We start from the raw sequence: 27,706 nt of genomic DNA on the forward strand, positions 1-27,706 counted from the left end.
GTGGGCATAGCAGGGGTATCTGAAAATGGTGAAAAGGTTGATCAGAGCCTTTATGACAGTAGCTGCGGTCAGGTCTGGGCAGGGGATGGCAAAGGGGAACCGCAACAACTCAATGATGATGTTGATGAAGTACACATTGTGTTTTGTGGAAGGTAGGGGTCCTTTAAAGCCAATACTCAGGCGTTCAAAGAGGGTGAATGACCTTAAAAAGGTGTGACCTGTCGGGCTAGTAGAAACGTGTTTTGCGTTCCGTGCAGACTCAGCAATTTTTGGTCAGCGTCCTGATGTCCTCGATGGAGTAGGGGAGTTGCAGGCCTTGAAGTGGAAAAAAACAGGTGATCCCAGGGTGGCAGAGGCCACCGTGCAGTGCCTGCAACCATTCCGTCCATGCATTGGTACATGTCCCTCAAGACATGGTGTCAGGAGGTTCTTTGAGCTCTCTGGGTTGATACGGTATGTCATAGTTGTAGGAGGAGAATTCAATTCTCCACCTCAGGGTTTTGTCGAATTTGATTTTTACCCCACTGCTGATTGTTGAACATGAAGGTGACTGCCCATTGGTCAGTCAGCAGGATAAAATGCTTATCTGTGAGGTAATGCTCCAGTGCCATTCCACTTCAGCGATAGCCTGGGCCTCTTTCTCGATGGAGGAATGCCGGATCTCAGGGCCTTGGAGGGTGCATGATAAAGCGTTACAAGCATGCCGGCCTGGTTAAGTGTGGCGGCCAGGGCAAAGTCCGATGCATCACTCTCCAACTGGAATGGGATGGATTTGTCCACTGTGTGCATCGTGGCCTTTGAGATGTCTGCTTTGATTTGGTTGAATGCCTTGTGGGCTTTTGACAATAGGGAAAACGGTGGCCCTGATGAGGGGTCAGGCTTTCTCCTCACAGCTGGGAACCCACTGAATTTAACAAGAGAAAAAATCCCAGATACTTTTTCAGGGTCTTGAGGCAGTGGTGAGAGGGTGGGGGGGAGTGGAAGTTCTAACAGGGGGTGCATGCAGTCAGGACTGGATGGCTCTATTCTCCACAACGCAGTCTAGTATAGCCAGGCAATGTGTGCTGAAGACACTCTTCCCTGTGTATGTCAAATTGAGGTATTCCGCAGTGTTGAAAAATTTTTAGAGATTCTCATCGTGGTCCTGCTGGTCATGGCCGCAGATGGTGACGTTGTCAAAGTTTGAGAAAGGGGGTTGCAACCTGTGTTTGTCCGCCAGCCAATCCATCTCCCTTTGGAAGACGGACACCCCATTTGTGACTCCAAAAGGGAATTTGAGAAAGTGGTACAGTCGACCATCCACCTCAAAAGCAGTGTACTGACAGTCCTGGGGGAAAATGGGGAGCTGGTGATAGGTAGACTTAAGGTCTATGGTTGAGAATAACCTGTATTGGGCGATCTGATTCACCATGTCGGAGATGGGGGTGGGGGGTTATATGTCAAGCCGGATGAACATGTTGATGGTCTGGGAATAGTCTATGACCATCTGGTGTTTCTCCCCACTTTTCACTACCATGACTTGAGCTCTCCAGGGACTCGTACTCTGCTCTTTTACCCTTCGATGAGGAGGCATCACACCTTACATTTAATAAATGCCCTATCTCTTGCACTATCTTGCCAACTTTTGGTGGTGATGGGCTTACAGTCCAGGATGTGGGGGGAATGGTGGGGGGAAATCCAGAGCATGGAGAGGCCACATATGGGCTGTGGGGATTGGTTTGGGGTTGTTGGTTGGTCACATGGTGAGGAAGGGGCGGGCTGTCTACAAACTCTTGGTTACAGATTGTGAGGGGAGGGTGGGGCCCGTCATACTCCATGGTAATGCTCTTTAAGTTGCACTGAAAACCTTATCCTAGGAGGACATGTGAGCAGAGGTGTGGCAATACTAAGAGCTTGAAATCATGGTAAACTGTGCCTCAGATAGTCAGTGTAACAGTATAACTGCCACGAACTTTGGCCAATTTAGATTTGAAAGTTAGAGAGATGCTGTGATTCTTGGTTTGCACCCTGTGGGAGTAGTGCTGTACATTGTTCAGGTGAATGAAACTCACCGTGCTTCCACTGTCGAAAAGTCAAGTGGTGGGCAGCCATTTACCTGGATGTCCATCATGACCATAGAAAGTTGGTGTGGTCTGCATTGATCCAGCCTGGCAGTTGCAGTCCCTTGCAAGTTCCTGCAGGGCCCTGACAGAGTCATTGAAAGTTTCCCCAGGTCACTGCCTGTGCGAGTGGAGTACGTGCCGTGCATAGACTTCATTCACCTGTACCTTGTACTGGTCTTTGGCAGTTCCAGACCATCCAGTAGACTTGGTGCCCAATGTACGAAAATAGCAGATGAAGCTTGTCTTCGTTATCATGGATCACAGCTTCAGAGGCTGCGAAGAATCTTTCGAATTTGTTGGCTGCTTCAGGTTCTCTTGAGTCAATCTCTAGCTGGTCCAGCTTCAAGTATTTCTCCATGTTCCGTAGAAACAAAGTCTTGCTAATAAAATTGATGCACGATCAATTACGCAAAGAATGAAGCCACTGGAACTGAAGGCTTTCATTGGCAAGAGATGAACAGATACTGGCTCACACTGACCTGGGCTCGAACTGGGGCCAGGGTTGTGGCATGACCGCTTTTATGAGGGATAAAAGGGGAGGAGTCACAAGTCAGCCAGTGAGACCAGGGTCAAACATAAAAGGTCATATTGTTTACATATACAATAGTGGTTTCACAACAGGTTGGGTGAGGGGGTCTTTGAGGATAGAGGCTGCTTTCTCAAGCCACTGCCTCTTGTAGATGTCCTCAATGGAGATAAGTCTGGTGCCGGTGATTTTGCAAGCCATGTTAATAACCCTATGTAGTTTCTTCCTGTCCTGAACATTAGCACCTCTGTACCAGACAGTGATGTAACCAGTCAGAATGCTCTCCATGGTACACCTGTAGAAGCTTTTGAGAGTCTTTCATGATATACCAAATCTCTTCAAACTGCTTACAAGCTGTGGTAAACCACTGTTTGTATATTTAACTGTCTGGGCACACCCATTGGCTGATTGTACCTGTAGCCCCTCCCACAGACTCCTGAATAAAGGTGACTGTTCCACAGCCACCTCCCCAGTTCAGGACAGTCGACCAGAATGAATGTTCCTCCATTCTATTGTGAATAAAAGCCTATCGGTCTTAAATTACTTCCAGTCTTTTGAAGTTATTGATGGTGCATCAATTTTATTTGCAATAAATGTTAACAATGGAGCAGATCCTGAAGCCGGAGAACTTGTAAATCAACTCTCAATCATCTGAAGCCTCCGCCAACTTCAAATTCTGGTGGCATTACTTTGAAGCTTTTCTGCACACATCATCTGTCATTGTTCAATCAGACAACGATAAGCTGAAGGTACTACACTCCTGGGTCAGGCCCTGGTATACTCAATGATAAGGGATACTGCATCATACCCAGAGGCGATGGATTTTCTGAAAGCCCAGTACCTAAAGCAGGTAAACGATGTCTATGCAAGACACCTCCTGGCCACCCAAAACCAGCGACCTGGAGAATTGAGCACTGAGTTCCTCTGGGCCCTATAATGTCTCAGACAGGCCTGTGATTGCAAGGCCATGACAGCCACCTAATTAGAGATGCATATGTCACAGGCATCAGGTCCAATTACATCCAGCAGAGATTGTTGGAGCAAAGCGAGCTCAATTTGCAGTGGACGGTCAAACTGGCGGACACGCTGGAGGTAGCCCTCCAGGATATGGAAGTCCACTTGGCCGACAATGCGGCTGCCTCGTGGTTGCCCTTGGTGATGCCATCTTGGGATGCTCTGCACTGCCATGCACTGTCGGCAATCCAACCATGGCTGCTATGCTCTGCCATGCTACTTCTACAGTCTGGGAAAGCACCCAAGGAAATGCTGCCTGGCAAAAGACACTGTCTGCTCCAACTGTGAAAGAAAGGACATTATGTGAAAGTGAGTCCAAGTCACCCCAATCCAGCAGCGCTGCATGCAGACCGTGGGGGCTGCTGTCTTGGACGCCACCATTTCCGAGACCTAGCAGTGCCGCATGCGAGCCATGGGGGCCGCCATCTTGGATGTTGCCATCTTGCGACTGAACATATGAACTCTCCACTGCAGCTGCAGACAGCGACTTGACACTGGACTCCCTCATATTGGATCAAGGTAGTCCTCACCAACACAATCGATAATGGACATCCAGGTAAATGGCCATTTGATGACCTGTTTGTTCGATAGTGGGAGCACGAAGAACTTCATCCACTTGGACATGGTGCTGCGCTATTCCTTCACGGTTAGGCCAGTGAGTCATAGTCTCCTTGGCCTTGAAGTCCCAAATGGCTGATGTCCGCGGCTACTCTGTAGTGACCCTGACCATGCAGGGCACAGACTACGAGGACTTTAAACTCCTGGTGATGTCACAGCTATGAGCTACTGGGACTGGACTTCCAATACCACCTTAAAAAGATGACGATAGAGTATGATGTAACCAGAAGTTCTTAAATTTCCCACTGCACTCCACCAGCAAAATCCCCCGTAGCCCCTTTCTCCCCTCCCCACCGTTTTCAGCCAGCAATCCAAAGATTGCTCATGGTGTATGACCTGTGGACTCTCAATCTTCAAGATCAGCCCTCCACTGCTGTTCACTAACCTCACCCCAACTGCAAACCCATTGCCACCAAAGTAGACAGTACAGTGCAGGGGACAGAGCCTTTAGCTGCTCCATCTCTGACCTAATACTTATTGAAGGGATCACCTGGAGAGCCCAAGTGATGGTGGTGAGGAATGGGGAGATAAACAGGATAGTCATTGACTATAGTTAGATCATTAACCGCTGGACCCGTACCCTTTTCCCTGCATATCCGATATGGCAAACCAAATCGTGCATTATTGGGTTTTCCCCAACATTGACCTTAAGTCGGCATACCATCAGCTCCCCTTCCACCCAGAGGACCACCAATACACTGGTTTCGAGGTGGATGGCCACCTCTACCATTTCCTGAGGGTTCCCTTTGGCATCACCAATGGGGTCTCAGTCTTCTAGCGGGAGATGGACTGAATGGTAAACCAGTATGAGCTGCAGGCCACATTCCCGTATCTGGCTGACATCACCATTTATGGTCATGTCCTGCAGCACCATGGCACCAATCTCCAAACATTTCTCCAGACCACCAAACTCCTTAATGCATACAATAAGGCTAAATGCATATTTTGCACAACCCTCCTTGTCATCCTTGGCTGTGTCGTGGAGAACGGAGTCATTGACCTGACCCCCAATCGCATGCACCTGCTTTTGAAACTTACCCTTCCCCACAGCCTGAAAAAGTGTTTGAGCTTCTTTTCCTACTATGCCCAGTGGGTCCCCAATTATGCAGTCAAGGCTCAGCCCCTCATTAAATCTACCTCATTTCTCTTGGCACCAGAAGTCCGTGCAGCTTTTAGCCGCATCAAGGCAGACATTGCCAAGGCTATAATGGACGCCGTGGATGAATCCATCCTGTTCCAGGTGGAGAGCAATGCATCCGACTTCGCTCTGGGCTATTGTTGAGGCAGTACGGCACTGGAGACACTACCTAGTTAGCAAACGATTTATCTTGTTGAATGACCAACAGGCGGTGGCTTTCGTGTTCAACAACCAGTAGCGAGGTAAAATAAAACATGTCAAGATATTGAGGTGGAGAATTGAACTACAACTACGATATCTTGAACCAGCTCTGGAAACTCAGTGAGACCCCAGATGCTCTATCCCACAGAACATGCGCCAGCACACAAATAGACAGATTGTAAACCTTTCACAATGATCTCTGCCACCCTTGAGTCACCAGGATCTTCCATTTTATCAAAGCACGCAATTTGCCTTACTCCATTGTGGAGATCAGGACTAAGACCAGAAACTGCCAGGTCTGCGCAGAGTGCAAACCGCTTTTCTATCATCCAGATAGAGTGTAGCTGATAAAGGTCACTTTCCCCTTTGAACATCTGAGCATCGATTTCAAAGGACCCCATCCCTCCGCCTTCGACTGCCATGTGTACTTCCTCAATATTAACGATGAGTATTCACATTTTCTGTTTACTATCCCCTGTCCAGACATGACAGCTGACACAAGGCATCTTCACTATGTTTGGGTTCCCTTGCTATTTCCATCGTGACCAAGAGCTCTCCTTTATGAATGACGAGTTGCGTCAGTATCTGCTGGTCAGAGGTATTGCCATGAGCAGAACTACCTTATACAACACCCGAGGGAATAGGCAGATAGAAATGGTGAATGTCACCATCTTGAAGGCCATTCTCCTAGCCTTGCAGTCTAAAGGCCTTCCAGTCTTCTGCTGAGAAGATGTCATCCTGAGGCACTCCACTTGATCAGATCACTCCTATGTACCACTACCAATGCCACTTCACATGAAAGAATGTTTTCCTTCCCCAGGAAGTCTGCAACAGGGGCCATGATGCTGGCCTGGTTGATGACCAAAGGGCCTGTCCTAATTCGGAAGCATGCGAGGAGCCATAAGTGGTTGAAAGGTTCCACTTCCTCCACGCCAACCCCGAATGCGCCTATGTGGTGTACCCTGATGAGAACGAAGACACAGTCTCTGTTGGGGACATAGAGCCCTCAAGGGTTCCAGAGACCATGACCAACCATCCCGCACCCCCCTCTCCCATCTTCACCCATGATGCATCAGAGCCATGGCAAGTTATCACAGCCCCAACGGATGGCATGCCAGACTCGAGGCCATGCATCTATCAAACCAACTGCATACAGGTTCCCCAGACTGGCCAGGAGCCCATTACAGTGACACAGTTACACGGTTACAGTGGCAGATCAGACCACCCAAAAGACTTAATTTATGATACTATCGGATGTACTTTACCCCACCGAACTCTCTTAAAAACAAGGGGTGAATGTGGTAAACCACTGTTTGTATATTTAACTGTCTGGGAATGCCCATTGGCTGATTGTACCTGTGGCCCCTCCCATAGACTCCTGAACAGAGGTGACTGTCCCACAGTCCCCTCTTCAGTTCAGGACAAATGACCAGCATGGATGTGCCTCCATTCTATTGTGAATAAAAGCCTGTCAGTTTTACATAACTTCCAGTCTTTTGGATGGTACATCACAAAGTAGAGCCATTAGTGAGACTTCTTCATCACTGGTTTGACATGGAAGCTCCAGAACAGATCCTCAAAGATGTTGCAACCAGGAAATTGAAGATCTTGACTCTCTCCACTGCTGTCCCTTCGATGAGGACTGGTTTATCGTACGTGTGGAAAATATGAAGTATGAATGAAACAAAGACTGTCCCAAATAAACAGAAATGAGTGGCTCATTGACCAGTAAACAGCTTAATAGGAAACCATGAGACACTGCAAAGAAAATAGGGAAATTGCATTGATTGATAAGAATTCATAAACATTTAAAATTGAAAATAAAGCTTAACTCATAATTCACTTTCATTGTTTAATTCTGGTTTTCATTCTAGATATGTCTCAGGAATCTCCTTTTCTCTTCAGACAGGCTCTCAACTGTAGTATTCCATTTGCCATGTTTCTGCTCTCAGCTTCTTTCTTTCCCCTTTTCCCCTTTTCATGTAAACATGGAGACACTGTTCCTTCTCCACTCTGGCAAAGTCCTCATCCACCTTTTTAGTTATTTGCAATATCTAAGGACCATTACCCTCAGAGTTAGGAATGTCTTTGGTTGTTCTGTCATCACACTGCTGTGTAGTTGTCATCTGGCATCTGTTTGTACACTCACAACAAATGTAGCACCTGCCTGTTCACTTCCCCTCATATTGAAAGGTAAGGTACTGTTCCCTGAGCTTATGTTGAATAAACTTAAGTTTTAGGGAACTTCAGTGTATCATTTCATCAGAAGGTCCAATATTACATGATTGTTTTCATAGTATTTATTATACTGTAGTGTGAGCCCAATACTTAGCTTGGGACTAGAATCCTCCATCTTGTGAACTAGATATGAGCTAGTTCACTGCTAAAAGCTCAGTTTAACTATCAAATACTTTGTGTTAATTTAAGGGTCTGAAAATTAGCGTGCTCTGGACATTGTACTATGGAATACTGAGTGCCTTCTCACCAATCTACAGCTGGATACTTGTCCTCAGAGGTTTGGTTGGCTTTGGGATTGGAGGTGTTCCACAATCGTAAGTACATCATATTAATTTTTAGTTTGAAATCTTCTGTTCTAAATGAATGAATAAATAATTGATGTTTGCTCCACACAGAGTAACATTATACGCAGAATTTCTTCCAATGAAATCAAGAGCAAAATGTATCTTACTAATAGAGGTGAGTAGTGTGTCTTTCTCTGTAAGCTGCTTTAAATTCAAGCGTGCTTCCTCAATAATAAGTTCTTTGCATTAATCATTATGAGAGTTGTAACTTTAGGAAAATGGCAATTATTGATCTTGGATATCAAATGTATTCAATAGATACATGATTTAAGAGACATATAGGCAAGTATTTAAATTTTAAAAAACATTTAAACAGGCTCGTTGAAAGGAAAGGATATGAGACAAAAGTAGGCAAATGGGAGAAGCTGGGGTAGATAACTTGGTTGGCACGGATAAGAGTTGAGTCTTTTTCCATGTTATGAAGATCTATTTGCTGTCATCAAATTTCATTTGTATCACAGTGCAGGATAAAGCACTGTCTACCACATTCTGACATCTTTCCAAATTACATAGTATGTGGGTTGGAGGTGAAGCTTTTCTTCACTTAAATTATCATTTTAAGCTCTTCAAAGACTAAACGAACAGATTGAATTGCACTAGCTGTTTGAATTCAAATTAACAGAAGGGGTGATGGGAAAATAGGACTCTTTCCACCCCGCCCCCACCTTTTCTAAGATGAAGGCAAGCACAGAACACATGGAGAAAATGCCAAATTAAACTCATTCCAGAACATTTTTGAATCCCAATTATTGATCAGCATTACTCTGATTATATATGAAGGAGAGAGTCACGAGGGAAGAGAAAACATCTCCTAACAGTGGTTGTGAACTGAATGTTTTTCTCAGTATGGGTGTGGATTGTGGTTAATTGAGAGTCTTTTCATTTCCAGGTGTTCTGGGCCTTTGGGACAGTGTTTGAGGTGCTACTGGCAGTGGTGGTGATGCCCACCTTAGGATGGCGCTGGTTGCTCGTTCTTTCTGCAGTACCTCTTATTATTTTCGCCATCTTGTGTTTTGTAGGTATTTTCACTGCGAGTAAACATTTGAATAAAATTGACAGAAATGGGTAAATTGGAAGGGGGAGGGAAAGCAAACAGTCCACTAACTAAAATGTTATGAATCCTCAGAAAGGAAGGTTAGACTTTGTCCTTGGAGAAGAGATGAAATAAAGTCTCAATTCTATCCTGTGAAATAGAAGATCAAAAGGCAGCAAATTATAGCTGCTATTTGTGGTTTCTGGAGCGACAAGAGAGTCCTGGTAGCTGGTCCTTTGCCCATTACTTGGATATTTCATGATGGACACCAAAAAAGGTGCAAGAAAGCACTCACTGTTAGCATCTAAAAAGGGAATAATTAATGCTCAGCAGTGGATCCTTGGATGTTTTGCCATGCTCATTAAATGGATTGAGAAAATATGGACCAAACACAGGTAAATGAGACTAGCTTACAAAGATGATTGGATCAGCATGGACGAGTTGGGGTGAGGTGTTTATTTCCATTGCTCCAGAACTCCATGACACAGAGGTGTCAACAAATCCCAGTTGAGTTACCTGATATGAAGAGTAGATAGACAAAGTGTTCAAACATCAAGATTAGTTCTACCTGACACTTTTGGATATTATGGATCCTGTAATGAAATTTTCATCGTGCATTTGAACTGCACAAAGTTAGTTTGATCCATTATAAATATAAATGTCAACCAAGAATAAAATTTATTGAAATTCTGTGCTTTGGGAAGTCAGATCATGCAATCTTATTATGGTTGATAATAGAACAATCTATTTTTAGTTGGCTGATTAGACAATAGAGAAAACTTATCAGACCCTTAAACCATCACTTGTATGGGAATACTGAATGAATACAGAGGTTCTCCTTTTCTTACAGTGGCTTCCAGAGAGTGCACGTTATGATGTATTATCTGGGAACCAAGAGAAAGCTCTTGCCACATTAAAACGTATTGCCACAGAAAATGGATCAGCAATGCCGCTTGGAAAACTGATAGTTTCTAGGCAGGTAAGGGTTGATTGTAATTATTAAAATAATACTTGTGTACAAAGTGGATATTAAGGGATGATTTTAACAAGACCGTTCTTTTTAATTATTTCATTTCCATCTTTCTACCTTTTCATTATTTCCTCATACTTTACAGAAGTTGCAGCATGGGATTGGACGATTCAGCCTTCTGAGTCTGTGCTGACAAACTATAAGAGCAGTCCAACACATGCTAATCCCACTCCCATGCTCCTTCTCCATTTTTGTGGAAGTAATCTCCTTTTGACTATTTATCCACAGCTCTCTTGGACCTCATTGCTATCCTCAATGACGTATGCATGTATACCCCAGATCACTTTTTTCCTGTTGTACTTTGACAAATGTGCCATCTATTTTTCAAAGCAAAATGTAAAGATTTACATTTTCAGTTGAGTACAACATCTCAAACACCTCACAGGATTTTAATTAATCAAACATTAATCCTGAGCAAAATTACAATATAAGGGCAGATGATTAAAAGGGAGAAAATCAGGCTTAGGGTGTAAATTCCAAAGCATGTGATCCTGGCAGTCTAGGCACAAATGCCATTGCTGGAGCATTTAAAACAAGAGAGGTATCTTGGAAATATATTCAGATACATTCTGGACATCTCTTCAATCTATTCATGCTTCTTACTTAAAACGGCCTAAATTCTTATGTTTGTCCATGTCTATAGATGAAAGAAAGTAAGGATGGTTAACCTTGCACATGTGGTGTGCACTATTGCACTATTTAGCCCTTGAGTTTTCACCCATCTTTAGTGTGTCCATAATGGGATATGCACTCTTTGGGACAGAGTGAGGTGTAACTAAACTGATTACACTAAACCAGTGGTTCTTCAATTTTTCAAAAAAATGTATGCCCCGCCATTAGCAAAAAAAGTTATATATTCAAAATAAGTTTTAATTAAATCATTTACTTCAAGTGTATTTCAATCCAATTAAGGTTAGGAATACTTTGGAACACTTATTTCATATTTAACTACTATTTCAACATGTCAACCACCTCAAACACACTTTCAACAATTGTGTCACTTCAGTGGGAACCTTGCCCCTGATGCTGGCTGCAGATTTTTTGATTCAAGGAACTAATTTTGTTAGTTTCAACCTTAAATCTCCACATTTTGCAAATCACTAACAGAACTGAAGCCACATTCTACTAAATATGACGATGGAAAATGTATCAATAGTTCGAGCTAAAGTAGTCAAGTTTGGGTATTTCTTTTCGATTTCGTTAGACAGCCACATCATGGTTCCTTTCACTCTGAACAGTTTTCGTAGAATCTGTTGTTATAAGAGTTATTATAAGAGGTGTAATAACTCCTCTTGGTATTACACTGGAACTTCAGATAAGCCCACCAGCAATGGCTGAGTTAACCAAGAGGGAAAATCCATTGCTTTTAAATCACAAAATCTATCATTAAAGTCATGTGGTGCGCTATCGGACAGATGCAAACACACAAAACCTAAAGACTGTACAACAGGCTTTATTTGACATAAACTTCCACAGAGCCAGCTGTGAGGAGAGCTGCTGTAAACTCTGAGAGTGTCTTCAAAGGGCCGGGTCAGGCTTATATCCCAGAGGGTGATTGACACCCGACCAGGTGGGGCTTGGTCTATTCAGGTTGGCTGATAGACAGCTGGCCAGGTGTTGTCTTTTCCCCATGCTCTTCTGCAGGTACAGAGGTTGCCCCCTGCAGTAGGCCAGTGGTGTACCACCACATTCTCACCCTTCTTTAAAATTGTCCCAGGGGGGTGGGGAAGGTTGCAGTCAAGAGCCGCAAAACATATGTACACAGAATTTACAGAATGAGACGGTCCGGCGACCATCGGAGTCTCTGTGATCGTCGCAGGACTGGCTCCTGGTCACTGGTCGGTGAGGGTGTGCAGGGGCTGGGGACGGGGGCCAGAGCGGCTGGCGTGGTGCAGCACAGAGGAGTGGCTGGGTGGGCTGGGGTTGAGGTGTGTGTGTCGCATCGGATGGGCGGGGGGACAAGTTCGTCCCCCATGGTTGTCTTGAGTTCTTGGTGCCCAAGGAGGTCCTGAGTGCCCCATAGCTGGCTGGGGGTGTGTGTCAGGCCGGCGTTGTCCTGGGCTGGAGGATGCTGTGCTATGGTGCTATGTTGGTGCCAGGTCCCTGGTTGAGACGGTGTCCTTGTAGTTCATGTGTAGGAGGAACACATGCTCAACCAGGGGTCAGCCTTGTGTGCCCGCATATGTTTACGCAGGAGCACCGGTCTCAGGGACGCGAGCCTTGCTGGAAGAGATGTTCCCGTCGCCAATTTCCTGGGGAATTAAAACAGGCGTTTGTGAGGGGTCTCGTTGGTAGCTGTTCACAGGAGTGACCTAATGGCATGGAGCGCCTCAGAAAGAGTATCCTGCCAGTATTCTACAGACCACCACTTTGACTTAAGGGCCAGGAGAACTGCCTTCCAGATCACCCTGTTTTCACGTTCCACTTGCCCATTACCTCTTGGATTGTAACTAGTCGTGCAACTAGCTGCAATGCCCCTTGCTGTCAGGTACTTCACTCATGAAGCTAGACCTCCGGTCGCTGTGGAATAATGCGGGGCAGCCAAACAAGGTGAAGATCTGTGTCAGTGCTCTGATGACGATGGCCGTGGAGGTGTCTGGGCAAGGGATAGCAAAAGGGAAGCAGGAGTACTCAATTATGACACTGAGTAAATAGACATTCTGATTTGTGGAAGGCAGGGGCCTCTTGAAGTCCATGCTGATGCGCTTGAAGGGCTGAGTGGCCTTTACGACATCGGTCCTGATGTCCCTGATGGTGTACGGGAGGTTCCAGGACTTGATAAAATGGTGTAAGTGGGTGACATCCAGGTGGCAGAGGGACTTGTGCAGTGCCTGCAGCTGGTCATCATGGAGCGATGCAAAGGTCTGAGAGAGGGCGTCAGGGGAGTCATTAAACTTCCCTGAGCGATACTGGATATTGTAGCTGTATGTTGCCAGCTCGACTCTCCAGCGCAAGATCTTGTCATTCTTGATCTTGCCCCTGTGGGTGGTGTTGAACATGAATGCCACTGCCCACTGGTCGGTGAGGAGAGTAAACCTCCTGCCAGCCAGGTAGTGGTGGACCACTTCCACGATCACCTGGGCCTCCTTTTCAATGGCAGAGTACCTTAGCTCGGAGCCATGGAGGGTCCTGGAGAAGACAGTGACCGGGTGCCCCCATTGGTTGAGGATAGTGGTGAGGGCTACATCGGAGGCATTGATCTCCATTTAGAAAGAGGAGTTCTTGGCCATGGCATGCATTGTGGCATCTACGATATCCTACCTGATGTGCATGAAGACTGCCTGCACCTCGGTTGGGAGCGGGAAAGTTGTGGCCTGGGCCAGTGGGCGGACCTTGTCTGAGAAGTGGGGAACCCACTGTGAGTAGTAAGAAAATAAGCCAAGGCACCTGTGAAGGACTTTGAACATGGGGTGAGGGGCAGCTCCATTAATGGTGTATCCATTCTGGATCTGGGCCGATGACACCATATGTCAGGATGTGCCCCAGGAGGTCGAGGGGGGTGGTGCTGAACACACATTTCTCTTTGTTGTAAGTGAGGTTCAGCTCCTCGGCCGTCCAGAGAAATTTCTCCAGGGGCATCGTGGTCCTGCTGGTCGTGGCCGCAGATGGTGACATTATCCAGATACAGGAAAGTTGCCTTTAGCTTGTGCCGGTCTGCCAACCGATCCATCTCCGCTGGAAGATGGAGACCCCATTCATGACCCAAACGGAATTCAGCGGAACTGGTACAGATGCCCATTCGCCTCGAAGGCAGTGTAGGGGTTGTCCCATGGGTAGATGGGGAGTTGGTGATAGGCCGACTTCAGGTCAATAGTGGAGAAGACCCGGTAGTGGGCTATCTCGTTGACCATATCGGCTATTCTCAGTAAGGGGTAAGTGTCCAGCTGGGTGTACCTGTTGATGGTCTGGCTGTAATCCATGACCATCCTCGGCTTGCTTCCCCCTTTAACCACTAGGATATAGGTTCTCCAAGAGCTGTTGCTGGGCTCTATGACATCTTCTGCCAGAAGAGAGGTGGTAGAGGGCTGCTGAGCTGCCGGCTGGCTTTGAGAGGCATACTTTGGCAAAGTGGCCTTACTTGCCACATCTTGAACAGTACTGGTTTTTGGCCGGGCAGTTTTGGTGGGATCGATGATCAGATTCACATTGGAACCCACAGTACTTACAAGGGCACTGGGTGCCGGGCACCCACAGCAACAATGTTTTCTTCCTCAGCTTGATCTAGGGCCACAGCAGCTAAATGTGCTGACCACGCAGAGGCCTGAGGAAGCCTGGAGTTGAAGGCTTCGGTGTGCAGGGCTCTGCCTCCAAGATTCAGACTGTTCCACTGTTTTGGCCAGGGATTAGATATCATCCTTCAGCAGTTCTGCCTGATGGTCCTCGAACGTAGACACCTCTGATCAGCCTCTTGACCTCCCTTTCATTTACCCCGGGTTCAGCCAGACAAGGTCGGGCCAACTCATGCAGGGCTCCCAGATAGGACTCAGCCGTCTCCCTGGGCAGTTGGGCACAGATACTCAGGAGATACCTTGCAAAGACCACATTCATGGGAGGTTTATACATGGTCTCGAGGGTGTTCATCACTTTCGAATACCCGGTGCAGTCTTTGAGTGCCTGAAAGGCTCGAGGACCCAGCTTTGATTGGAGTAAGGCGAGCCTCTTTTGATCGGAGTCCAGGATGTCATCGGTGTGAGCCTCGATGATTGCTTCAACTGTGTACTTCCAGATCTCGAAGCGTGTCTGTGCTTCTGGGTGGCGTGGGTTGATTTTGAGGCTCTCGGCGCTCAGGAGCTTCTCCATAACAGCTTTAAGAATTTAGGTCGAATAAATTGTGGTGCGCTAGCAAACAGAAGCAAACATACAAAACCAAAAGACTGTACAAAAGGCTTTATTCAACATAAACTTCCAAAGAGTCAGTTGTGAGGAGAGCTGCTGTAAACTCTTCGAAGGGCCGACTTCGGCTTATATCCCGGAGGGTGATTGACACCCGACCGGGTGGGGCTTGGTCTATTCAGGTCAGCTGATTGACAGCCGGCCAGGTGTTGTCTTGTCTCTATGCTCTTATGCAGGTACAGAGGTTGCCCCCTGCAGTAGGCCATTTGGTGTACCACCACAAGTCAGTAACTAACATTTCAAATGGTCAACAATGACATTTGTATCAGCATTAGTTACTTATTCGACCAATAGAATTGACTGAAATTTCTTGCAGAAATATTCCTTTGGCATAATTCTAGAAGTGTCATGAATCCAAATATCTTTGATTTTGGAGTTACTTATTCAATGCACTTAATTTCTCAAAAATGTCCATCAAGTAACTCACATAAGCTTTGCCATCTGTTGTTAGCAAGAAGCTTCATTTAAGATTTGTCCTTCAAAAACACGCTGAGGAGATCAAACAGTTCCATAAACCTTTTGAAGCAGTTTCCCTTTGACAACAACCTTATTTCAGTATGAAGCAATAATCTCGCGTTCTGCATTTTTATCGACACAAAACAGCTTAAACAGACATTCACATTTGCCATTAGCTTTGATGGCATTAATATACGATTACAGAATGCATTATTTTGTGTAGAACAGGAGAAACTTTCTTGGCAACTAAGTTTTCTCAGTGGAGAACACAATGCACAACCAACATGTTTGGATTTTCATCCTTCATTAATTTTAAACATCCTGGGTTTTTTTTAACCCATCATAGCAGGTGCACCATCTGCAGCACAAGATACAATGTTTCCTTTTGGTTTTTTCATTTTCATCCAAATAATTTTTGAACTTGCTGTAGATATCAACTGTAGTAGTGGTTGTTTCTAATAATTCACAAAACTTATTCTTGAAACTCTTCCTGATCAATATATCTCATGTATGCCAATAACAGAGCCTCACTGTCCCGTACAGTAGATTCATCCAGTTGATTTGAGAACTTTTGTGATTTCAACTTCTCAATAAACTGTTTTTCAACATCTTGACCCATATCATCTATTCTGTTGCAGACAGTATTATTACTCAATAGCATTGCTCGGACATCTTTGTCATCCTCTTGCAGAACTGTTTTGGGAAACAATAATATTGCGGGTTTAATCAGTTCCTCCCCAATCATATGATTCTTCCCATGTTTTGTTATCAACAGAGAAATTTCATAGCTAGCTTCAAGGGTATGATTCAGGGCTGTAGTTAGCGCAGCGAATAATGAATATTTTCAAAGTTCTCTTTCAGTGATTTAAAATATTCCAATTTCGAATTGACGTGATTAGGATATTTTATCCTCAAGTGAGTTTCGTTGATTCATTTGTGAAAGTCTGTGGGCATAATAGGCAAAAGGGTGCACATTCATCATGTTCAGCAGGTACTTCAAGAACTCCACTGAATATTGATGAACCTTTTGCTTGCTTGGTCTGCTCATTTTGAATATATAATCAGTGTGAGCTCCCTGAAAGAGATTAATACAACAGCGCAAGCTCCCTGAAACAGATTAATACAACAGTGTGAGCTTCCTAAAACAGATTAATCAATATTTTTATCATGTCTTAGAATTGAAAACCAATAATCGAATCAAAGGAAGAATACTGACCCTAAAAAAAAACCATGAAAAAAATACTAGCGCAGTTTCAGACATTTTTTCTCTCAGAGAATGCATCAAAACTGCACTAGCCTCGTGCTTTACTTTCTGGGGTCCCTATTTTTTTCTGATTTTGTCATTCCCCCACAGGCTGGCACCTGGGGCAGACCCCCCCCCACCCAATCAATACACTAGTGTACAAAGATACATACGGATACAGGTCTCACTACAGAACTGAAAAAGTAAAGGGGTATGGATGGAGACATGATGTTGAGATCATTTGGAAACCTCGTCGCCAATTAGATAATTTGGAATGGATCATAATAAGACCAGTCAGAAAAAATGTAATTATAATGTTAACCAAGGATAACAACAGTTAAAATAAGAGAAACAATGGAGAAACAACAGAGAAACATCGGACGAGCAAAAACACGTTATGAAAATAAAAAGAACAATGTCATTTTACTTGGAAGTTACCATAATTGTATTCTATTGACAGTCTTGCCAAGTCGCATCTTTCACACCATCATAACAAGTTTATTTTTTCAAGTCAACTTTTTGATTTTTTTTCTCAAAATATTCCTGTGCCCCACTAAAATATTCTTAAGCCCCACGCCCAACCGAAATATTCCCATGTCCCACCTTGAGAATCTGTCCACTAAACTGAGTGGAAAAGCAAATTGTCCAGAGGATATGGAGAGTCTACAGAGAGATATAGGTAGTTTAAATGTGTGGGCAAGGGTCTGGCAGATGGAATACAATGTTCGCAAATGTGAGATTATCCACTTTGGCAGGAAAAATGGAAGATCAGAATATTATTTAAATGGCAAACAATTGTAACACGCAGCTATGTGTGATATTTCTTTTACTGTAATGAAGAAACGGGTTTCTTTAAAACAACTATATTTATGAGCTAGAGCACACACACAAAAGACCACTTGAAGGCATCCATTTTGAATCTACCCAAGATGTAACGGCCCATCTCCTGACTCCCTCTTCTTCTTTGGCTTGGCTTCGCGGACGAAGATTTATGGAGGGGGTAAAAGTCCACGTCAGCTGCAGGCTCGATTGTGGCTGACAAGTCCGATGCGGGACAGGCAGACACGGTTGCAGCGGTTGCAGGGGAAAATTGGTTGGTTGGGGTTGGGTGTTGGGTTTTTCCTCCTTTGCCTTTTGTCAGTGAGGTGGGCTCTGCAGTCTCCCTCTAGTCATCAGGATTAGCACTAGCACTCTATATGCAGAAGGACTTGGGAGTACTTGTGCATGAATGACAGAAGGTTGGTTTGCAGGTGCAGGAGGCTATCAAGAAGACAAATGGAATGTTGGCCTTCATTGCTAGAGGGATTGAATTTAAGATCAGGGAGGTTATGCTGCAACAGTACAAGGTACAGGTATACAATCCTTTATCTGGAACCCTTGGGGGTCAGTGTGTTCCGAATTTTGGATTTTTCCCAATTCCGGAAAGCCAGATTTAAGCCCACCTGAATTGTGCTGCTGGTCTCCTCCCACACCCACTCACCCGCCTGACTCGAGCTGCCGGTCTCCCCCCCAGCCCTCGCCTTCCCGATTCATGCTGCCGGTCTCCCCCTCACCCGCCCAACTTGCGCTGCCGGTCTCCCCCCTCGCTCGCCTGACTCGCGCTGCCGCCTCTCTCCGCACTTGCGGATTTTGGAGCTTTCCGGATTTTCGATGTCTGGATTAAGGATTGTGTACCTGTACTGGTGAGACTGCATCTGGTGTACTGTGTACATTTCTGGTCTTATATGAGAAAGGGTATATTGGCTTTGGAAATGGTGCAGAGGAGGTTGATTCTAGGGATGAAGAGGTTAGCCAATGAGGAGAGATTGAAACAGTTCTCGCTGGAATTTAAAAGAGGGGATCTTACAGAAACCTATAAAATTATGAAAGTTTTAGATAAGATGAAGCTAGGTAAGTTGTTTCCATAGGAAGAGGAGACCAGAACTCAGGACATAGCCTCAAGATTCAGGGTAGTAGATTTAAGTTGGAGATGAGGAAGAGCTGCTTTTCCCAAAGGGTTGTAAGTCTATGGAATTCACTGCCAATGAAGCAGTGGCAATGACCTCCATTAATATATTTAAGACAAGGTTGGGTGGATTTTTACATAGAAAGGAAATTAAAGGATAAGAGAAAAAAGCAGGAAGGTGGAGATGAGCCAATCATCAGATCAGCCATGATCTCATTGAATGGCGGAACAGGCTTGATGGGCCGGATGGCCTATTTCTGTTCCTACATCTTATATCCTTATGAGATCAATGCAGACAAGAAAAAAAACTCATTGTCATGCAACATGTGTAATACAAACTGGTGTGTTGAAAATCAAAAATGGCAGCAATTCAGATTTCAGTTTTGTTGTTGGATTACTTGCATAACATTATATACAACCCTGAGATTCTCTTCCCTGTGGGCAAGGGAGAATTACCACTAATTAGTCATGACAAAAAAACCATGTCGACATACCCACATAAAGAGATAAAGAAATGTAAGCAAAATTAACGTGTAATGCAAAGAGGGAAAAAAAAATCAATAAATGAAAAAGTTAGTCCTTTTCACTCCAATTCATGTGCATCTTGCTAGTCTGCCTTCTTGCTGAAGAATAAGCTTGGCTTCTGGAGAGAGACCCAAGAAATAGCAAAAGTATCTAAAAATGTCTTACTGAATTATTAGATAATACGAGGTACCAGACATTATGGATTAACAATTTAGTTCAGATGATCTAGTGGTTATTTGCTGAGCATTTATGGAGAAGTATAATTCTGTTTCTTGTCCCTCAGCAAAGAAAAGGCCTTGTTATGAGTATTCCTGCTCCTCATTGTTGATCTAATTGTCCCTGTTAGTAAATATGCAAATATAGAAAATGAGAAATAACTTGTTTTTTAAAAATATATTGACTATCAATTCTTTCTACCTCACGTGAGTGACATGTTGCCAAATGAGTGCTCACACTGTACTGCAAAATAACGTTGCCCATGCTTTAAAGCAGGGGTGTCAAACTCAAATTCACGGAGGGCCAAAATTAAAAACTTGGACTAAGTCGAGGGCCGAACTAAATATTTATTGAAAATTTTCAACAACATCTGCATGTTTTCTCTTCTTTCAACATATGTAATGTTAAACTTTAGGATATAACTTTAGGAGGATAATGTTACAGGTCAGGAGTAGGTAGCTCAAGTTCACCCTTTGCTTGACCTGAGGGAAACCTATTTGGTCCCTGTGGAGATGTAGTCAGCATTCACAGGCTGTGTCCATTTTGGCCTGCATCAGGACTCAGCATTTCCTGCTCACTCCTCAGGCTCTAGGCCTCTATTCACCCTCGACCCACCTTCCCTCCACCTGACCAGTCCTTTACCCAACCTCTACTCACCCTTCACTCCACTTGCTCTGCCTCTACCCACCCCATCCTATACACGCCCCTCTACGGCCTCTCCCCTCAACCTGTTCCTCCCTCTACCCGTCTCTCACCCTCAAATCACCCCTCCCCTACTCACCCTGCCCCTCCCCTTTTACCTCTTCCCTATCCACCCCTCCTTCTACTCATCCCTCCCTCTAACTGCCCCTCCCACCACCATAACTTCCCCTGCCCATTACTCCCCACCTACACCCTCTGCCCACCCCTGCTTACCCACCCACTCAGGCCCAGCGCGCTGCCGATCAGCCTTTGGGGAACAGCGGGGGCCATGCGCAGCCTGCCATGTCCGTCGTGCCAACAGGAAATCACAGGCGCTCGCCAATCTGCCGCACCGCTCGACAGGTGGGAGAAGTGACTGGTTGTGCGGGGACCCTTCCAACTGGCTTGCCGGCTGATGACATCGACAGACTTCTCGTGTTACAATTTTGTTTTCCCCGTTCTCAAAGTTTGCACGGTCAACCTGCAACACTCTTGCTCCCTCCGCGTCCCGTGGATCTGATGCCCGGGTGTTGTTAGGATTCCCAGCAGAAGGTTTGTGGAACTTTACCATTCTGGATTCCTTTTTGAGAATATTCTGGCCATCTTTTAAGGGGGGTGGTTTTAGGGGGGAGGGGATAGTTAGGGGGTGGGGAAGGATGTGCAATAAAGGGGGAGGATGGTGGGGGTGACATTACCAAAAAACAGCATCAGCTCTCGCTGCAGGGCGGGCCACCTCTAATACATTTTTGAAATGATCTTGCGAGCCAAATATAATTATATCCCGCGGGCCAGAGTTTGACATATGTGCTTTAAAGGATTTGTGCCAGAATCACATACACAATGTGCTATCTTTTAAAAACTGTCATAATACAATGCCCAATGTTAGATACATTGAGGCAGACACAAAAATATTATATAGTACAGTATATGTCAGCAGTATTGTAACTTATTAAATGTAACCTTCTGTTAATTGCTGATCTTGCAAATTGCATATTCTGTGTATTGAATTCTCGGGAAAAGTCTTTTCTCTCCAGCTGCATCAGTGAAGGCCCATGAATACATATCAGATAATTTGGTTTTTCTCTTCTGCTCTTTATTGAACCCTTTCCCTGTACATACAAGGTGAAAATAAATAAATTAGCATGAATTTTTTAAAAATAGCATTATTTAGGAAATTAAGAAATTCCATGCTAACATAATCTTGTCAATAGTTGTAACAATTTGCTTGATGATTGTGAAATGAATCTCCCACCTTTCCCATAGCTTGCATTTGACTAAATCTGGCAAAATATTTGTTTGAGACAGGAGGATCGTGGTCGTATTCGGGACCTCTTCACACCAGAGATTCGATTGACTACTGTCCTGTTATGGTTTATTTGGTAAGACTGATTTTGAAATATCTTTCTGATCAAGATATGTACAGTCATCATAACTTCTGTAAACCTTAGTCATATTCAGTCAAAATTTTAGTTCGGAATGTTTTTATAACTTGAATACCCTTTGAAAGACAATGCTATGGCAGATATGTTTCTGGAATAATAATCCAGGGATTTGTACTCCAAGATTACAAAATTAATTAGAAGACATAGCAATAACTATGAAACTCTTGAATTATTTTATTAATTTAAGCCCCTGGTATCCAGAATTCAAGCATCTGGCAGCCTTATGCAATTGACAAAAATAAATTTTAAAAATTAAAATAAATCAAAAATTGCATAAGTTTAAAATTGTAAAAGTAAATGTTTTCTGAAGTAACACAAAAACCTTTGGGAAGGTGGGAGCAAATATTTGGGCCGGGAAGTGCCTTGATCGTGCTTTACTCGTAGCAGCTGTATGAATAAAGTTGAATGAAGCAGCAATGGCATCGCCCAGGAGGAAGAGCTGGTTGATGCTGCTCACCATTGGGGTGACTCGTAAAGTGTCACCTTATTCCTGCTTAGTAAAAGTCACTTCGGATAGAGGCTTTATCAGTAATCTTGGTGGGGGTATGCGGGGGTTGATGGGGAGGGTTAATTATCTATAAAGTAATTTTTCATCTTTCGGCCAGATCCGTTGACAGGGAAATGCAGATACAGCGACGGTTAAATGTTTTCAAAGAATGTGACTGAAAATAAAGTAAAATGTTTTAAGGTTTATATATTCATGCAAGTGAAGTTTATTCAGTGTAAATACAGCATAAATATTTTGGCTGTTATTTTTAAATTGAATGAGCAATTTTCAGTGCCGTGCCATGACTCAGTGTGAGAAACTACAACTCCCAGCCATTGCTGAATTTAGATGGTGACTAAACTAATAATTCTGACTGAAAATAAAGTAAAATGCTTTCAGATTTATATCTTCATGCAAGCAAAGTTTGTTCAGTGCAAGTACAGTCTATTTTTTTGTCTTTTAAACTGTTTATTCTTAATGCAGGTGAATTATTTTGGCATTGTAAGAGTAAGTTTCAAGCAAATGGAAAATACACTTATCCGGCATCCACCAAAGCCCATAGGTGCCAGATATCAGGGTTTTTACTGTATAAGCTCATCAAATTCATTGATGCTCAGAGATGAAATGCAAGCAGTGATTCTGTACCAGAGCTAATCATTTGGAGTTAGTTATCTTCTCATGTCCACAAGTCTTCCTGTCTGTGGGTCAAGAGAACAAAGAAAAGCTGCTGTTTATCATCAGATGAATTATGAGTTAGATATTTAATTGCTAGTTAGGTGAAGCACTTTAAACTCTGAACCCTATCAAAAGGTAAGTTAATCTCAATTGTTGAACATGAAAGCCTTTAATAGTACACAAAAATGCTGGAGACACTTTGCAGGTCACACAGCATTCTTGATGTAGCAAAGATACATTACCAATATTTTGGGCCTGATTCCTTGATCATTGTATGAGCAAAAAGCAGGTAGGTGCCTAAATAAAATGGCGGGAAGTAGATGGGGAGGAGGGGTGGGCAGGGCAGCACAGGGTCACAGACAAGAAGTCTCAGAGAAATAAACTGGGAAGTGATAGGGGAAGGGTAGGGTGGTAGACAGAGGGATAAGAAAAGTAAAAGAGACAGGGGAGGGTACTAACAGAAACTGGAGAAGTTGATGTTGATGGCATCTGGTTGGAGAGTACCAACATGGTTTCCGATAATAATTTTCACTTTTTTGTGCGGATTGAGTACCCCTTACCCGAAATGTATGGGACCAGAAGTTTTTCAGATTTTGGATTTTTTTTGATTTTAGAATAATGTGTTTAGGGTAACTAAACAGCACAGTAACTCAACAGAATACTTGTATTAGCTGTTAACCAACAATCTCCACCTACTAAGCTGTGTTTTAATCAAAAAAAAATTACAGTGCACTGTATTTTATTTTTTTTCAATGCAATAATGTTGCTGGTCATGTTGCACTCAAACATGGCATTTTAGGTGATGAATTTCAGATTTCACATGAAAACAATGTTTTGTACTTGATTCAGAACCATTTCAGCTATTTCACCATTGCTCATTTTCAACAATATCTTTGTACCACAGAGCAGAGAATAAAAAAAAAACACAGTGAGTAATTCAAGTTAGGTCATGTACTGATCGAGTGCTATCACCAGGAGGACAGAGATGGAGTGTGCAGCATCTGGTGAATTCTGTGCATCTTGGGTAGATTCAAGATGGATGCCTCGACATGAGATCTGGCATGCATATGTTCTGTCCTTTGTGCTGTTTGCTTTAGATAATAAATCTAATTGTTTTAAAAAGAACCCAAGTTTCTTTATTGTAATCGAAAAAACATCACATGGTTCCAGGAGTGAAAGAAGCAGCCAAAAGTGGAAGAAACAACCACGTCCTGCTGTGCACAGGAATGAAAGAAAAAAAAAGAAACACACAGTGTCCATAGTAAGTAATGGTCGATATCAGCAGTGAAAATATGGAGAGTTTAAAACTTCCTAACACTGTAAAATGGACTGGAAATGTCGACTATGTGTAGAGGCTGTATAAACAAAGCTTTACGCTGTACCTGCAAGCTGTTGGAATCAATAGCGAACTGGATACATGGAAGACTGCACTGCTGCTTAACACGGTGGGACCTCAAACACTAGAGGTTTTCAACACATTTGTTTTTACCGAAGCAGTTGACCAGAGCAAATTCAACAAGGTTATTGAGATATTTGATGAACGCTGTTCTCAAAGTTTTCATTTTTTGCAGCTTCAGGGAGAGAGCTTTCATACTTTTTTAACAGACTTAAAATTAAAAACAAGAACATGTAATTTTGGATCGCTGCAAGATTCAATGATCTGTGATCAAATTGGTTCAGAATTAATAATAAAAAAGTGAGAGAGACGTTGCTGTGAGAGACAGAACTTACTTTAGCTAGGGCTGTGAAGTTATGCCACTCCAGTGAATTAGCTCTGCAGCATGTGAAAAAATTTGGTGATACTGTAAAAGCCAGTGAAAATGAAGGCATAGTCGTAGCCACTGTGTCTGGACGCACAGAGAAAAAAAAAAGTGATACAGGAACCAACAAAAAGATGGAGAGACATTCAATTGTAAATGACACAGCACTAAGCATGCGCCAAAGCTTATGGAAAAGACTGTAACAAATGTAAAGGACAGAATCACTACACAAAGTAATGTTTTTCCAAAGGGAAACGGAACGGAAGTAAAAGTGTACACACTATAGAAGGCACTGTACACACTGGAGAAGAAACTGCTCTCAGTGACACACTTTTCATGGGCATGGTGTAGCAGGAAGTGAACAGTCGAGCAGGATAAATGGACTGTGTCATTGCATACAAATGGAACAAATATTCCTTTCAAGTTAGACACAGGGACAAAGGTCAATTTGATTTCTGAGCACAACATCAGGGAAATGAAGATAAAGCTGTACATGCATGCAAATCCTATATTGCTCAAAGTCTACAATGGACAGAGCATTGACACGAAAAGTACATGTAAACTTAAGGTGGTAGTTAACGATAAAGAGCATCCCTCAGTTCACAGTAGTCCCAGACAGATGGATTTTATTCACTTCTTGGTGACAAAGCAATGAAAGCTTAAACCTAGTCAAGAGGGCTAACAGTGTAGAGGAAATACTGGATCAATTTTCAAACATCTTCAAGGTGTTTTGAGTTCCACCATTCACCTATAAGATACAATTATAGGAGAATACACAGCCAGTAGTGTATACCCTGAGGTGGGTTCCACCACCACTAAAAGAAAATCTCAAGCAGGAACTCAACCGAATGATGGCACTAGGGGTCATAAAGAAAGTGGAGGAGCCCACAGAATGGGTGAATTCAATGATGTGTGTCAAAAAGAACGGTGACCTATGTGTGTGCATGGACCCAAAAGACCTGAATGCCAATACAAAGAGGAAACATTATCAAGTTCCAATCAGGGATGAAATTGCAGGTGAGACAACATTTTTCACTAAATTGGATCCATCCCAGGGCTTCAGGCAAATAAAACTGTATGAAAATAGCACAAAATGCTGTACATTGAATACACCGTTTGACTGATAATCCTGTCTGAGGATGCCTTTTGGAATTTCCTCAGCTCCAGAAGGGTTTCATAGGACAATGGAGCACATCATAGAAGCCAAAAATGGGGTACACATGTACATGGATGACATGATCCTATGGGGATCCACACAAAACAACACAATGAGAGGCTCATCAAAGTGCTACAATGTGTGGATTAAAGTTAAACAGAGAAAAATGTCCGTTTGGTGTGAAGGAAATCACCTTTCTGGGAGATAAACTGTCAGATGCAGGTGTGGAACCAGACAAGAGGAAAGTGAAAGCAATTTTAGAGATACCCAGACCCACTGACAAAAAAAAGCATATTGAGAGTGCTGGGAATGATAATTTTCATTGGTAAATTCACACCAAACCTGTTTTCCAAAACAATGTACCTAAGGAAGATGTTACAAGACAAATGTGAATTCAAGTGGACAGAAACCACAAGGAAGAATGGGGATGACTAGAGACCATACTAATGACAGAACCAGTGCTTTTGACGTTCTTTGATGCATCCAGGATGAAAAGCTCTACAGACAGTTCAAAAGATGGAATAGGTGCCGAACTACTTCAGGCTGTGGCAGAAGATTGGAGGCCAGTAGCATAAGCATCAAGGATGATGACAATATCTGAATGCCAATGTGCACAGATTGAGAAAGAGTGTCTTGGTCTGGACTATGGACTCAAGAAATTTCAGTTATGTGTATGGTCTTCTAACATTCGTGGAAGAGACAGACCACAAGCCATTAATAGCCATAATCAAGAAAAATCTCAGTGAAATGTCACCAAAAATCAAAAGACTGATGATGAAGCTACAATATTATGACTTTGAATTGGTGTACACACCAGGGAAACTTATTGTGTTAGTTGATGCATTATCCAGGGCAATGACACAGAGTGAAGCACACAATGAGAGTTCCACAGAGACAGATGTGAATCTCTATGTGACCTGATCACTAAATCTCCTCCCGTATCTGACATGAAATCAAAGCAGATCGCAGCTGAAACAGAAAAAGATGTAACAGAAAAAGATGTAGTTCCACAGAAGGTCGTCAAGAATCTGGATGAAGGATGGTCGAGAGGTGAATGTCAGCCACACGACAACATGAGAGTTGAGCTGAGTGTTGTCAATGAGACAGAGCAGAATTGTTATTCCTTAATCACTGTGACAAGAGATGCTGAAAAGGGTGCATGAGGGGCACTCTGGAATGGAAAAATGCAAGAGGAGGACCAGAACTGCTGTTCAATGGCCAGGGATGGCTTCAAGCTTTGAGACCAGTTTTAAACATCACGCAAAGCAGGCAAAGGAGCCCATGATAATAACTGATGTACCAGCAGAACCATGGCAGAAAGTTGAGACTGTTCTGTTCCACAAGGATGGAAATAATTACTTGCTAGTTATTGATTATCTATCAAACTCTCCGGAAATTGCACTGCTCCTAGTATGTTTGCTGCTTGTGTGATCCAATTTCATATATTGAAATCTTTGTAAGATATGGAATTCCTCAAATTGTCTACAGAGAAAAGGGACCATGCAAAGAATTGCAGAACTTTGAAGAAGAGTTTGATTTCTGAGATGTGACTTCAAGCCCTCTATATCCACAGTCAAACGGCAGAGAAAGGAGTTCACATAGTTAAACAGTTGCTCAAGGAAACACTGGACAGTGGCTCAGATCTGTATCTAGCTCTAATGAGCTACAGAGCTTTGCTACTTGGACATAGCATGTCACCCACTGCTTCTGATGGGACATAGACTAAGCACCACACTTCCCTACTCTGCAGACCCAAACAAAAACCAAGATGTTAAACTGAAACAAAAGCATCTGCAAGGGACTCAAAAGGAAAACTATGACAAGTCAGTGAGAAGCTTAGGGCTACTGGCACAACATGACACAGTGAGACTCAGAGATTCAACACTTGGGGTAAAAAGGAGAAGTAAATCCAAGATCCTACACTGTCAGAACAGAGGAGAGTCAAATACTGAGGAGGAATTGAAAGAGCCAGCTGAAAATACC

General features: G+C 43.5%; 1 protein-coding gene across 1 annotated transcript in view; it reads left to right on the forward strand.

The window, feature by feature from the left end:
* svopa (SV2 related protein a) overlaps positions 1-27,706 on the forward strand; it is a 70,627-nt gene that overhangs the window by 23,190 nt on the left and 19,731 nt on the right. The window contains exons 6-10 of the mRNA XM_069930423.1: positions 8,027-8,151; positions 8,233-8,296; positions 9,071-9,196; positions 10,065-10,193; positions 21,509-21,582. Coding sequence (XP_069786524.1) covers positions 8,027-8,151; positions 8,233-8,296; positions 9,071-9,196; positions 10,065-10,193; positions 21,509-21,582 — 518 coding nt within the window. The remainder of the gene's footprint in view (positions 1-8,026; positions 8,152-8,232; positions 8,297-9,070; positions 9,197-10,064; positions 10,194-21,508; positions 21,583-27,706) is intronic.

This window comes from Narcine bancroftii, chromosome 4 (assembly GCF_036971445.1).
Source record: "Narcine bancroftii isolate sNarBan1 chromosome 4, sNarBan1.hap1, whole genome shotgun sequence".
Lineage (NCBI taxonomy): Eukaryota > Metazoa > Chordata > Chondrichthyes > Torpediniformes > Narcinidae > Narcine > Narcine bancroftii.